The sequence below is a fragment of the Dipodomys ordii genome, unplaced genomic scaffold (assembly GCF_000151885.1).
Source record: "Dipodomys ordii isolate 6190 unplaced genomic scaffold, Dord_2.0 Scaffold56, whole genome shotgun sequence".
In the NCBI taxonomy this organism is placed as follows: Eukaryota; Metazoa; Chordata; class Mammalia; order Rodentia; family Heteromyidae; genus Dipodomys; species Dipodomys ordii.
Window position 1 is genome coordinate 8,799,543 of NW_012267272.1, and position 15,656 is coordinate 8,815,198.

At 40.9% G+C, this 15,656-nt stretch overlaps 1 protein-coding gene across 1 annotated transcript; it reads left to right on the forward strand.

The window, feature by feature from the left end:
* The first annotated feature begins 1,955 nt into the window (after positions 1 to 1,955).
* Positions 1,956 to 5,285, forward strand: LOC105989517 (anionic trypsin-2-like). Its single transcript, XM_013021604.1, has 5 exons — positions 1,956 to 2,005; positions 2,972 to 3,131; positions 4,068 to 4,321; positions 4,721 to 4,857; positions 5,119 to 5,285. Exons 1-5 carry the CDS (start codon positions 1,966 to 1,968, stop codon positions 5,266 to 5,268), a joined length of 741 nt encoding a protein of 246 aa, XP_012877058.1. The 5' UTR covers positions 1,956 to 1,965; the 3' UTR covers positions 5,269 to 5,285.
* The last annotated feature ends 10,371 nt before the right edge of the window (positions 5,286 to 15,656 follow it).

Here is a 15,656-nt window from a genome sequence, read left to right on the forward strand (position 1 = left end):
GTGAGTGAGAAGGGATGGTAGGGGAAGAACAAAGGAGTTAGTAACAATGCTTGATAGGAAATGTGCTCATATAACTGTTACCCTTCTGTACAGTATCTTTAAAATAAAAAAACATAAAAAATAAAAAATGAATGTACATGAACATGATAATTTAAAACTTAACAGAAAAAGTAGAGTGTAGGAAAAGAAGAAAAACAAACATGTGTGGATGGACCTGAGCAAATTATTTCACATGAGAAAGCAACTAGGTCATCAAAGACATAGACAACACCACTAATGCTTATGACAATGCAATGCAAAGAGGTAGAGGTGGTCTTATGCCATGCACGGTAGTGAACACACATCAAAAAATTTGTCTCTGTTGCCATAACTAAAGCAGTTAGAAAATGCTAAGGAACAAATGGGACACAGAAGTTTAACTTAAATAAACATAGAAGGGACACTATGCTTGGGAATAAGCAATACCCAAATTAAATGAAATTCAAATTAGAAGCACTGACCAGAACCACCCTATTTATGTTAATGTAGAGGGTATACCGTAAACAACAGAATACCAGCTCCTTACCAGATACCACAAAATGTCATGCTCACACTATCTATGTGAATAGAGAGAGGTGTGCTTTGGCCCACCTGGGTCAGCCATCATGGAAGGTCAGGCTAACACACAAGGTGTTAAGTGAAATATTAACTCAACATTAAATTTTTGAATGAAAAGCAAATGTCAAGTGGAATCTGGATGAATATGTTGCCTTCTGGTGACTCTGGCTTGATGCCCAGACAAGTTGAAGGTGCCACCTGCCATAAGTCTCACCTCCCAGCACATTCCATGACTTCCTCTAGCCTTCCGGAATTTACACTACTCTACAGTAACCTATCTAGCAAGAGAGAATGAGTTTTTCAGTGGGTCACCACATCTCATTCCAGGATGCAAGTAAAATAATTGCCTTTGAAGATTCACCTAGAACTAAGCCCAGCATACTAACCTCCCTCCATATAAAGTAGAAAATTTCACCTGCACTATATTTTGCTATTATCCCCACTATCTGCCAGTTACTAATGTGTTAATCTCTCTATCGACCTATGATTGATCTTTTCATCAAAAAGTAATGGATCATTGGACAAACATGTTCTAGTATTCAATGTAGGACATAGAATACAAGGTAAAGCTCTCCACTCCTATCAGAGAAGACAGCTTTCAGTATCTTCAGGGAAGATTTTCAGCTAATCAGAATGCTTATTACAAAGCACCCTTGACAGCAAGGCCAATGGGAGATAGGAGAATCATGACATTGAGGAAGATTCAGAGTATAAAATTGTTCTTCTATGAGCCTGGATTATTGAGTCAGCTGCTGATTAAATTTTCCCTCCCCTCCTTAATCCAATGTGCATCCTGAACCTTAGTGAAGAGGAGAGTCCAACAAACCCCAAATCAAGATGCCTAAGGAATCCCTGAGACTTGTTCCCATTATCAACGGCTTTTAGTAGTCACATCAACAAAGCCAACAATAACACAGTTTATAGACTGCAAAGAGCAACTTGAGGATTACTGAAAAGAGACTTCAATAACATTTCTTCCTAATGCCTGTGGTTCCAGGACTCCATCTACCCAAACTCACTACACATATGAAAACTCTCTGAGAAACAAATGATATGATATAGTAGGAGCTCAGAGCACATAAGATTCCACTACATGGTCCCTACTCTCAATACTTATCCTCTTGCCTAATAAACTCCAGATGTATAGGTGAGGTCTTCAATTCTCATTTACCTAGTTTACCTATCAACAGCCATTCTTCCTATGCCCACAAGAGATAAGACTGAACAAAGACTGACCAAATATATCACAGGTGAGGTAGTGGGTAAAGATGCAGGTGTGATTTTTGAGGGTGGGGCTTGGTTCTCTCCTCTGCATCCTGGGACTATAAAGACAGGTGTGGGTCACTGTGCACTTACCCTTCTCACACCATGAGTGCACTCCTGATCCTGGTCCTTGTGGGAGCTGCTGGTGAGTTCCATGCTTTGCTCTCTTCAATGCCTTTTCCTTACAGCAGAGCATGAGCTCTCTTGGTATTTCTGGACCCATCCTGCCTACAAGCTTATATTCCATTAACCTCTTGAGGTCTCTACCCTCCCTCCTTCATGAGCTGCAGGTCTCACCTCTCTAACCTTCTCCCTCAGCCCGCCTTGACTCTAATCACTCAAATGATTCACAGCTGTGATCATAGTGCTTTGAAACCTAAGGCAGGTGAAAGCTGTCCATAAAATAGATCAGTTAGTCTGTGTTTGGGTGCTATCAGCCCTGTGACTGCGCCAACATAAATCTTTTGAACAACAAATTCATGGACAGAGATTGAATATCTAATTCTGTGTCTATACACCATTGCAAGAATGAAATCATGGGTAAAGACTCCAACATGTATATCCAGCTCAAATTCATAGATAACAATAAGATAGCTAGACATGCAGCAGAGCTGAAAAATCATTGCTGTCTTAGCTACTAGACATGCTTGCCCTTCCCTTTTTAAGGTCTCTGGGGATACAATTTGTTGGTCCTGACTATAAAGATGTGATGTTTGGGAGAAGCTAGATGCAGCCTGGTCTAAATAGCCAGGACATATTCCTAGCAACGTCCAGCCATTCTGCTACTCATGGGGAATGAACAGTCACAGGAGTACACCACAGAAAATTACAAGGGAAGAACAGTCAGTGTACAAGATAAGCAAATTCTCAGTGCACCCTAGTGCCTGGCTTCTGAAGGTTTTCCTGTGTCTTCATCTTGCAGTAACTGAAGGGGCTTATGTGCTTTTCCTGTTTGGATGACACGGACATTTTGAACAACTTTACCCTGTGAGCCCAAAGGACAGCTTGCTTATTGTGTTTTGGATCCCTAACAAGGAAGCAGACACAGGTCTTTGGGCTCCACTGTCATCACACAACTAAAGCAAATTCTCCTTTCCCATCTCCACTCTAGCTGCTTTTCCTCTTGATGACGATGACAAGATCGTCGGGGGCTACACCTGTGCCCCCAACTCCGTGCCCTACCAGGTGTCTCTGAACTCTGGCTACCACTTCTGCGGTGGCTCCCTCATCAATGACCAGTGGGTGGTGTCCGCAGCCCACTGCTACAAGTCGTAAGTACCAGACAACACATGGCTGAACCCACAGTCTGGTTCCTGCAAGGGTATGGGTCCTTTCAAGTAAGAGCTGCAGGGCTTAGTTGGGTGGGTGAGGTGATATAGAGGAGACAAAGGTTATGGCAGCAGCTGAGCTGGGGATGAGAAGACACACAGAGTAGAAAGTTTCACACACTCCTACATGTCCCACAGGGAATTCAGGTCACAAAAGCAGCAAAGCAATGTGTTGTAAGAAGAACCAGTCAGGGACTCTAGCAAGGAAAATATGCCAGTATAATGAAACACCTGAGTTTTCTATGCAGGAAACAAAGTCCAACTTATGAAGGTGAACGCTAAATACGTGTGATATTTGAGACTGTTTTCCTTCTGCGCTTGCCACTGTGCAAGATGGGGCTGAAAATCATTGTCTGCAACAAGAGTTCTCAGAAGGGCTGCCCAGTCAGGAGGTATGTGAACACAACTGGTGTCTGGGCATTTTGCCTTCCACTGTGTTTCATTCCATCTGACGCAGTAAGTGAGAACTGGTGTCTTTAAATAGGACCCAGGGGCTGCTATGACAGAAGGTCTCAGAGTCACACCGTGACCCACAATGAATATGAAAAAACAGACATTGTTTCTACCTTAATTAATTAGCAAAGACAAAGACACGTGGGGAAAACACATTTCACTGTTTCTTGTATAGAGCCATAGATGGAAGGGAAAGCTTCTAGACCAGATCTGTCCCCAACTGTAACCATTGACTTCATCCCTTCCCCAGGGAAATAGAACACCTCTGAAACAGAACACACCTATGACTCATACCAGCACACTAGCAATCACCCACCATCCATGTGCTGCTCCTAAGATGAGTCCTGGTAAACATTGCAGGCCAATGAACCCAGGGTGCCTAGGGAAATAGAGAATGGGCTCCACCTTGTTTTCTTTTCCCCACAGCCGCATCCAGGTGAGACTGGGAGAACATAACATCAATGTCCAAGAGGGAAGTGAGCAGATTGTCAGGGCCGCCAAGGCCATCCGCCAACCTGGATACAACTCAAGGAACCTGGACAATGACATCATGCTGATCAAGCTGTCCTCCCCAGTGTCCCTCAACTCCCAAGTGGCCCCTGTGGCTCTGCCCACCTCCTGTGCACCTGCTGGCACCCAGTGCCTCATCTCTGGCTGGGGCAACACCCTGAGCTTTGGCGGTGAGCACAACCCTTCACGTGTCTGCATGCTTCTGTCCTCATGTCTTCCAGAACCTAGCATGTCTCTCACTTGGAACCTATTTGATACCAATCTGCAAATAGATTTCAAGGTCTGTTACACACTAGGCTCCTTGGGCACCTTGGAGACATCAATCACAAGGGATTTGGCCACTACACTGTGGACAGAATTTGTATAGAGGGGTTTTGAAATTAACTCTTGAAATAAGAATCAGAGAGTGTCATTTTGGGAACACAAACCAAGTCTCTACATTGGTGCTTAATACATTTGGGTTCTCAGTAAATCTCCTCCACATTCCACTGGAGGACTGGGCGCAGGCTTGTCTGACATTATGCCATTTCTCCTTTTTTCTCTTTATTGTCATTGTGTGTCCTTCAAAGTGAACAACCCAGATGAGCTGCAGTGTCTGGATGCCCCCCTGCTGAGCCAGAGTGTGTGTGAAGCCGCCTACCCTGGGAAGGTCACCAAGAACATGGTGTGTGCTGGCTTCATCGAGGGAGGCAAGGACTCCTGCCAGGTGACTCAGTCCTTCCCCCATCAAAACCACTCCTGACCATACTCAGCCCCTCCCTCTGCAATGCTGAATGGCTACAGCGCCATGCAGGGCTCCACTGACAAGTGAGCAAGGCCCATTTGAATGCATGTCCTCTTCATAGTAAGAGCACAGAATGGGCCTCCATGAGAGAGCTATATGCTAGACTAGGACAAGTATTAAGTTCTGAGTGTGAATTGCTCCATTACTCTTCATGTTCTCATGCAACTTGTTCTCCCTCCCCAGGGTGACTCTGGTGGCCCTGTGGTGTGCAATGGAGAGCTCCAGGGAATCGTCTCCTGGGGCTATGGCTGTGCCCTGAAGGACAATCCTGGAGTGTACACCAGAGTGTGCAACTACGTGGACTGGATCCAGGCCACCATCGCTGCCAACTGAAAACCCTCCGGCCCTCTATAGTCATTATGTCAATAAAGTAAACCTGTCCTCACTGTCGATATCTGGGCCTTCTCTGTCCAATCCCTTTGTCCAGGAAAACATCCTGAATGAGTTATGGTGGTGAGAGATGAGAGGAGACACTTTGCTTCCAAAATAGGTCTCCTAAGAGCAGAAAGAGAGTTCGTATCCAAAAATAATAATAGAGGACAAAGAGCTGATCTATCAAGAAGGGTTTATTTCATGATTGTGATATTATTGTAGTTATCTTTTGGCTGCTGAATATGTCTCAGAAAAGGAAATCTACTGGGAGACTACAAGATGAGATCTTAAAAATCCCCAGCACTTGCGGTCTTCTCTAGGGATAGAGTGAGGAGAGCAGCGATCCTTTGCAGATGGTGAAAAACAGAGAGGTTAATTGTGAACAGTCAGAAATTTATAAAAGTTAAAGAGGCTTTATGGAGCCAAGGATGGAAAATGAATGCTGAGCACTCACTATGGGAATGTACCAAAGAAGAGTGTTGGAGTAGAGACCAAAGACAGGAGAAATTCAGAACCTCAAATTATGGTATAGACCATAATACTGTGCACCAGTGCAGACTAGACACACAGGAGACCTAGAATCACATTGCACATTGGTGCACTATTGTGGAGCCTCCCCAAGAAAGTGTGGTCTGATCTGACTGCTTTAGAGTTTGAACTCATGCCATGTACCTGTCTGTATTTATCCAGCCCTGCAAAACTCATATCAAGATTAAGAAAAGGCCTACATATCCAGGTTCAGTAGGGCCAAAGACAAAAGCCCTGAGAGATCCCTGTGTTGGGAGGCGATGCTGACAATCTGAAAGGACAATGGTCCCCTTCCATTTAGGACCACTAACTGGGGAAGCAGTGGAAGAAGTGGAATGAGCAATTCCAAGCCATGATGTCTCCCAGAACTGTGCAGAATACCAGAATTGCAGGTGAAAATTATATGCAATATGTTACAATGCTTCTACTTTATTTTAAAGGCTTCAAGTCCACAGCATTTCTGTAGTTCATTCCTATAAGCCCTGACATTTTTGAAGGAAACAGATATCTAGTCCTGAAGCTCTGGCACCATTTTGAGTGCATCCATAAGAGGACACAGAGGAAATACAACAACAACCAATGTTTTCTCCTTGGTTCTTCTTGGTGCTGGCCAGCTGGGAATGCTTACAACTGACACTCTATGTACTCTCAACTTTCTCTTCTTACTATTCCAGCATAAGGAGCAACAAAAACATGAACATAGTTAAATATCCATACTACTCCAAAGGACACATAAGATAAGGTGATGTTAGGGAAATTAACCCTAAGATATTTATTCAAATGTTTTTTTTCTTTTTTCTTTCATGCGATGGTTTCTAACACATTTATAAGATGATTTCTTTGTTGCTTTGTATGTCCCTCCCCCACAGTATAACCCCTACTTTCACTGTATTTGATGTTGGTATAATTTGTGGAGGGGAAGGGGGAAACAATTCATTTAAATAGGGAAACAGGTGGAGCCATTGTAACAATGAGATGTACCAGTCGCTATGTGGAAAATGAACTTTACAACTTTGGTGCGGGGGTGGGGGGAGGAGGGAAGAGGAGCAGGGAGGATTGGGGGGGCAGGGAAGGGTGGGAAGGGATGGGAAGGGGAAACAAAGGAGGAGGCGACAATGCTGTATAAGAAATGTACTCATTATCTTGCCCATGTAATTGTAACCCTCTGTACAGTATTTTCACAATAAAAAATATTTTGTGAAAAAAATATGTACTCATTATTTTGCCCATGTAATTGTAACCCTCTGTACAGTATTTTCAGAAAAAAATAAACAAATAAAAATTTTTAAAAGTAAGAAAATAATAGAGATATAGGTGGACCCATTGCAACAATGAGATGTACAAGTCGTTATGTGGAAAATGAACTTTACAACTTTGGTGTGGGAGGGGGAGAGCGGGGAGAATTGGGTGGAGGGGCGGGGGGAGAATGGGAAGGCTGGGAAGCAGAAACAAAGGAGAAGGCTACAATGCTTGATAAGAAATGTACTCATTATCTTGCCCATTTAATTGTAACCCCTCTGTACAGTGTTTTCACAATAAAAAAAAGAAAAGAGCTAATAGAAAAATGATGAATTTCACATAATTCACTACTTGAACTATAGGCATAGATTATCATGCCTATAGTAATTTCTCCTCTTTTCTTACCTATTTTTATTTTTAGAAGTCAGCACCTTGCATTAGTATAGAAGCAATACTACATAAGCCATCAATCCTTTTAGTTTTTGTCCCTTTTCACAAAGGTTCTCATTCTTTCACATACATTCAGAGTTGACCTGGTCCTTCCTCTTCCTATTTATGTTTCCTTTTCTGCTCATGTGAAATTCATGAGCCACAACACAATGCTTCACTTTAGGGATCAACATTGGGAATGGTAAACTTTTGCTCAGGCTCTACTGTGACTGCAACAGTCTCCCTAATAGCTAGGATTATATTAGGAAATGTCAAAGAAATGAAAACATATTTATAAAACGAACCACTTGTCTCCGAAAGGGTATGAATTGATAGGACAATGAAAGACCAAAGACATAAGGGGAGATGAAATACCTCAGAGAATTTGAAGAGTCAATGTGAGGGTAAGAAAAGATATTTTGTACTGACAGGATGAAGCAAGGAGTATTGGCTGGGCAGAGGGAGAAGGAGGCTGAAGAGAAAGGAAGGAATGAAGGAAACACAGTTTCTGCATCATGCAAAAGTACAACCTAACCAGACAGCTGATCTGGACTCTCAACAGTGAACTGCACTGGGCTTGTTGTCTCTCCTCCATGTGTACGGCATCATTACACTGTCCAAAAATGATCTGACAAAGTTCTTCTCTGAGCTTATAGATTTACAAGGCAGAGGTGCATGTTTTGCTCTCTCTATGGACCTACAGTAATAAAATGCCTGCAGGTATTTGGAAGAGGCTGATTATATGGAAAATTTAGAATAAAAAACCAAACATGGCTCCATGCAGTAGGAAGCCAGGCTGAAATATAAAAAGCTAATCAATAAAGATCATCTATCTGGAAAGCGATTTCAGGTGGGAAAACCAGAGTGGTTGGCAGCTGTTCCTATACAAACTACATTTCAAAACAACCAGCATAGAAGTACAAGTATATAAATGGTAAAAAAAAAAAACTACCTACAATGTACAGCTTCTTCCTCCCTCAAACCTAGCTAACATCATACAATCCCACAGAGGCCCAAGGCAGAAGATCCAGTGTGAATGCTCTCAAAGGAATTCACAGAGTGACAGCTCATGGAAATCTGCTGGTTCTGAGAACATGTCTGCTGATGTCCATAGTCAGTAGAAGGGCACTACAAAGCAAAGAAGCAAAAGGTGCATATGCCAGAGCCTGTGCTCTCTCCAAAGGCAGAGTAGCCAAATGACCACAAAGAGAAAATCTAATTTGCTGTGGTTAAGAACATACACATTTCCATAAACAGACAGCTGAAAGAAGTCAGGGAGACCACAAAGGGAATGCTGAATCGAGCCCAACAGAAGGACACCATAAGCAATCAACTAAGTGATTTGAGAATAAACACTGACCACCAAATCTAGGAAATAAAGAACTTCATACAAGATCTAAAACAAAGTTCCAACAAAGAATTTGAAGCCATAATGGCTGACCAATTAGAAAGAAAATAAATAAAAATCAAAATTGAAAGTCTTGACAGTAGGTTAGACCATGCAGAAGATCAAATCTCAGAAATTGAAGACAGCCTACATATTATAGAGAAACAACGCACAACTATCCAAGATACATCCAACAAATATGATAGATTTATTCAACATTTGGAAGACATCATCAGAAGGCCTAATCTGAGGATAATGGGTGTAGAGGACCACCTAGAGACAGAAGTTAATGGTCTAGGAAATTTGTTTAACAGGATCCTAGCAGAGAACTTCCCTAACATGCAAAAAGATAGGCCTATTCAGATACAAGAAGATTTTAGAACCCCAAATAGACCAGACCAGAATAGGACATCCCACCATCACATTATAATAAGCACAGGATCAATTCAGACCAAGGAAAACATCCTTAAAGCTGTCAAGGAGAAAAAATCAATCACCTATAAAGGAAAACCAATTAGAATCACCTCAGATTTCTCAGCAGAGACAATTAAAGCAAGAAGAGCCTGGAATGATGTATGCCATGACCTAAAGACAAACAACTATCAACCAAGAATCCTGTACCCAGCTAAACTCTCCTTCATCACCAAAGGTCAAATAAAATCCTTCCATAGCAAAGAAAAATTGAAACAATATGTCTCCACCAAAATAACCCTACAAAAGATACTTAAAAGATGCCCTACACGTAGAAAATCAACAAGACCACAATAAAGGCAAAGAAACCACACCCAAACTGAGAATCCAAGAACCATAGGAAGAACCCACTTGCCCCAACCCCCAAGAAGGTGGATAAAATGACAGGAACTCCCAAATACCTCTCAGTCCTATCTCTCAACATTAACGGATTAACTCTCCAATTAAGTGGCACAGACTGTCTAGTTGGATTAAAAAGCAAGAGCCTTCTATCTGCTGCCTTCATGAGTCACAAGTTCCCCATAAAAACAAACACATTTTGAGCTGGCAAGGTGGCTCAGTGGTAGAGCGCTTGCCTTGCATGCATGAGGCCCTGGGTTTGATTCTTCAGCACCACATAAGCAAAAATAAAAAAGCCGGAAGTGGCGCTATGGCTTCAGTGGTAGAGCTCTAGCCTTGAGCTAAAGAGCTGAGGGACAGCACCCAGGCCCATAGTTCAGGCACCACAGCCAATCAAAAAAAAAAAAAAACATTTTGAAAGTGAAAGGCTGGAACAAAATCTACCAAGCAAATGGCCCCCATAAACAGGCAGGAGTTGCAATCCTAATATCACATAAAATAGACTTCAAATTAAAATTAGTGAAAAGAGATAAAGAAGGTCACTACATACTAATTAAGGGATGTCTCCTTCAGGACGATATTACAATTCTAAATCTCTCTATTCGCCAAACAACGGAGCACCCAAATTTATCCAAAAAACACTACTATCTCTCAAATCTCACATAGATCCAAAGACATTAATTGTTGAGGACTTTACCACACCACTATCCCCCCTGGATAGATCAACTCTGCAAAAACTCAACAGAAAAACCACAGATCTAAACAACTGCATAGATCAACTAGATTTAACAGACATCTACCAAATATTTCATCCAGCAGCATCAGAATACACATTTTTCTCAGCAGCACATTTTCCAAAATAGACCACATTTTAGGCCACAAAGCAAACTTCTCCAAATTCAGAAATGTTGAAGTTATACTTTGCATTCTCTCAGACCACAAGGGAATAAAATTAGAACTCTACACCAAAAGCCACCAAAGAAAGTCCTGTGACACATGGAGGTTGAACAACACACTGTTGAATCACCAGTGGTCATGGAAGAGATTAGAAACAAAATTCAAATGTTCATGATATTCAACAAAAATGAACACACAAATTACCAGCTCCTCTGGGACACAGCAAAGGCAGTACTCAGAGGCAAGTTTATAGCTCTGAGTTCCTATATCAAACAATTGGAGAGATCTGAAACCAACAATTTAATGAGACATCTGAGCCTCCTTGAAAAAGAGCAGCAAGATAAACCACAATCCAGTAGACAGAAAGAAATAATTATAATTAAATCAGAATTAAATGAATTAGAATAAAAAAACATAGAAAGTATCAACAAAACAAAGAGTTGGTTCTTCAAAAACATTAACACACTTGACAGACCCTTAGCAAATTTTATCAGATAAAGAAGAGAGCACACCCAAATAAATAAACTCAGAGATGAGAATGAAAACATCATCACAGAAACAACCAAGATTCAGAACATTATAAGGGAATACTTCCCAAACCTTTCTGCTAATAATTTTGAGAACTTGACAGAATGGACCATTATCTACCAAATATCAACATGCCAAAACTAAACCAAGATGAGTTAAACTATCTTAACAGGCCCATATCAAGCCATGAAATAGAAACAGAAATAAGAGGCCTCCGATCCAAGAAAAGCCCAGGACCAGATGGTTTTACAGCGGAATTCTACAAGGCCTTCAAAGCAGAGCTCACACCAATACTCCTCCAAGTCTTCAATAAAACTGAAAGAAAAAGTTCACTATCAAACTAATTCTACGAAGCCATCATAACCCTCATCTCCAAACCAGGCAGTGACTCATCAAAGAAAGAGAACTATAGACCCATTTCTTTGATGAACATTGATGCAAAACTTCTCAACAAAATTTTGGCCAATCGACATCAATAATTCATCCAAAAAATCATACACCACAATCAAACAGGATTCATTTCAGGGATGCAAAGCTGGTTCAATATACGCAAATCAATATAATTCATCACATCAAAAAGAGCAAGGATAAGAACCACATGATTATCTCAATAGATGCAGAAAGGCATTTAACAAGATCCAACACCCCTTTATAATGAAATTTCTGGAAAAATTAGGAATCCATGGAACATTCCTCAATACAATAAAGGCTGTATATGACGAGCCTACAGCCACCATTATACTTAATGGTGAAAAACTAAAGCCATTTTCTCTTAACTCAAGAAGAAAACAAGGATGTCCACTCTCTCCACTTCTCTTCAATCTAGTGTTACAATGCCTAGTTACAGCAATAAGACAAGATGCAAATATAAAGGGGATCCAAATAGGGAACGATGAAGTAAAACTCTCCCTCTTTGCAGAAAACATGATCTTATATTTAAAGAATCCCATGGACACCACTTCCAAATTACTCAACCTGATTCAAAACTTTGGCAAAGTAGTAAGGTATAAAACTAACCCTCAAAAATCAATGGCTTTTCTGTATACCACCATTGAGAAAAGCGTGGCTGAAATTAGGAAAGCAACTCCATTCGTAATAGCCCCACAAAAAATTAAGTACCTAGGAATTAACTTAACCAAAGAAGTGAAGGACCTCTATGATGAAAACTTTAAAAATATGAAAAAGGAAATCAAAACAGAACTCAGAAAGTGGCAAAACCTCCCATGCTCCTGGATTAGAAGGATCAACATCATGAAAATGGCAATACTTCCTAAGGCTATCTACAAATTCAAAGCAATATCTATCAATATTCCAACCTCATTCTTTAAGGAAATAGAAGAGGAACTTCAAAAATACATATAGAACAATAAAAGACCCTGAATAGCAAAAACCATGCTTAACAGAAAGAACAGTGCTGGAGGAATATCAATACCAACTTTCAAACTCCACTACAAAGCCATAGTATTCAAAACAGCTTGGTACTGGCACAAGAAAAGACCGCAGGACCAATGGAATAGAAATGAACCTATAGACATCTAATCTTCGAGAAGGGAGCTAAAATATAGAATGGAAGAAAGACAGCCTCTTCAGTAAATGGTGCTGGCAAAATTGGTTAATCACTTGTAGAAAACTAAAGCTAGATCCTTATATATCACCCTACACCAGAATCAACTCCAAATGGATCAAAGACCTCGGAGTCAAAGCAGACACTCTGAAAACATTACAGGATGGAATAGGAGAAACCATAGGTCTCTTTGGCACAGGCCGGAGTTTTCTTAATAGAGACCGAAAAACACACCAAATCAAAGAAAAGTTGGACAAAAGGGATTGCATGAAATTGCAGAGCTTCTGCATGGCAAAGGACATAGCTAGCAAGATCAATAGAAAGCCTCGGATTAGGAGAAGATATTAATTAGCCATACAATGGACAAGGGTCTCATATCTAAAATATATACCTGGAACTCAAAAAATTAAAGCCCCCAAAAACAAATCCTCAAAGAAACAACTGCCCAATAAGTAAGTAGGCTAAAGACTGAAAGACAAACTTCTCTGAAGAGGAAAGAAGGATGGCCAATAGACACATGAAGAAATGCTCAACCTCTGTAGCCATAAAAGAAATGCAAATCCAAACAACATTGAGATACCACCTCACTCCAGTCAGAATGGCTATAATCAAGAACTCTAAAAACAACAGATGCTGGAGGGGATGTGGACAGAAGGGAACCTTACTGCATTGTTGGTGGGAGTGTAAACTAGTTCAACCACTTTGGAAATTAGTATGGAGGTTCCTCAAAAGACTCCACATAGAGCTTCCCTATGACCCAGAAATCCCATTTTTGAGCATTTACCCAAATGATCACAAACAAGACCATACTAAAGCTACCAGCACAACTATGTTTATTGCAGCATTATTTACCACAGCTAAGATATGGAACCAACCCAGATGCCCCTCCTATCAAGAAAATGGCGTGCATATACACAATGGAATTCTATGCCTTCATCAGACAGAATGGCATTGCCCCATTTGTTAGGAAATGGAAAGACTTGGAAAAATTATATTAAGTAAAGTAAGCCAGGCCCAAAGAAACATAGGCCTCATGGTTTCCCTTATTTGCAATAACTAGTATATGTCTGAGACAAGCAGAAATGGACAGATAAGTTGATGTTAGGTGAAATGAACCCAAGATAAGTATTCAAGTGTTTTTTCATTCATGAAATTGTTTCTAACATACTTACTTATATGATGATTTCTTTGTTGCTTTGTATGTCCCTCCCCCACAGTATAACCCCTGCTTTCACTGTATTTGATGTTGTTATAATTTGTGGAGGGGAAGGGAAAAAAATTGTTTAAATAGGGATACAGGTGGACTCATTGCAACAATGAGATGTACAAGTCCTTATGCTGAAAAACGAACTTTCAAACTTTGGCTGGCTGTGGGAGGGTAATCGGGGATGTGGGGCAGTGGGAGCGGGGGATGAGAAGGGATAGGAAGGAGAAACAAAGGAGGAGACAAAAATGCTTGATAAGAAATGTACTCATTATCTTACCCATGCAATTGTAACTCCTCTGTATGGTATTTTCACAATAAAAAAAAGAACTTACAAATTTCTCTTCACAATTCACTGCCCTGTCGGATCAAAAATCAGTTTCAGTTTTATGGTAGTTGTTTGGGTATGATTCTATGTAAAGAAAGAACAGAGTGAATGTTCTAGAGAATGCCCAGCAAAGTGGAAAAAGCTCTCCTCAAATTACAATAATTACATAGGAGATGGCATGCTGTCTAGAAGACTGATAAAATGAAGCTGTGAACTTTTTAGTCAATTAGGGGTCACAGTATAACTTCTGGTCAATGACAAACAAGGCTGGGTCATCTTTCCAGGCGGTCACAGCTCTCAGCTCTGCACTCCGTACCATCTAATGGTTAGGTAACCCTTACTTAAACTGAGAGTGCTCATATCTCCTAAAGCCCAAATAATTCTCTCAAGCTTTTCTAAAAAAGCAGTAGACAGAAACTTGCCCTTGTTCGAGTCTCAAAAGTTACTTTTCACAAAAGTTTTAATTGTCACATATGTAGAAGATAATCATTCTCTCAGACTAAAGACTGGGCTCAGAAGAAGTCCTTGTGTAAATCGAAAACAATGAAGGAATAGCTTTAAGAATAAAGAAAGAGATGGAAAATTCAGTGAATTCTGTGTGGGATTTGTGGCAGGTGGCATCTAAAAGATTGTCTAATCATGTTGTAGGTCATAAAAGGGAAAACTTTACATCATATTTCTTTTTTATATATATATTTTTTTTTTGGGTCGGGTCGTGGGGGCTGAACTCTGGGCCTGGGTGCTGTCCCTCAGCTCTTCAGCTCAAGGCTAGCGCTCTACCACTTGAGCCACAGTGCCACTTCCGGCTTTTTCTTTTTGCTTATGTGGTGCTGGGGAATCGAACCCAGGGCCTCAGGTATGCAAGGCAAGCGCTCTACCACTGAGCCATCTTCTCAGCCCTACATCATATTTCTTAAGGTAATTTCCTATTGGGAAAAGTAGATAGAATATAGAGTTAATAGTTCTCCTAGTATCATGATTGTATTTTTTTTTCTTTTTGGTCCCGTCATGGGGCCTGAACTCTGGGCCTGGGTGCTGTACATCAATTCTTCAGCTCAAGGCTAGCGCTCTACCACTCTGGAGCCACAGCACCACTTCCGGCTTTTTTCTTTTTTGCTTATGTGGTGTTGAGAAATTGAACCCAGGCCTCATGCATGCAAAGCAAACACTCTACAACTGAGCCACCTTCCCAGCCCCCATGATTGTAATTTTTATTGCCATTCAAATGTGATCATTTGTGACAACTTTGTGACAACCTATTATACAGATTTTTCTTTAAGTGATATTTGTGTTGGTGATTATTTCCCATATGACTTTTTAATTGCCATCTATGCTTTTTTTTTGGGGGGGGGTCCAGTTTGGGGCCTGAACTCTGGGCCTGGGTGCTGTCCCCCAGCTCTTCAGCTCAAGGCTAGCACTCTACCACTTGAGCCAC

Coding starts and splice junctions, on each gene's coding strand:
- LOC105989517 (XM_013021604.1), top strand. CDS start 1,966: ATGAGTGCACTCCTGATCCTGGTCCTTGTGGGAGCTGCTG. Junction 2,006..2,971: donor GGTCCTTGTGGGAGCTGCTG/GTGAGTTCCATG, acceptor TCTCCACTCTAG/CTGCTTTTCCTCTTGATGAC. Junction 4,858..5,118: donor GAGGCAAGGACTCCTGCCAG/GTGACTCAGTCC, acceptor CTCCCTCCCCAG/GGTGACTCTGGTGGCCCTGT.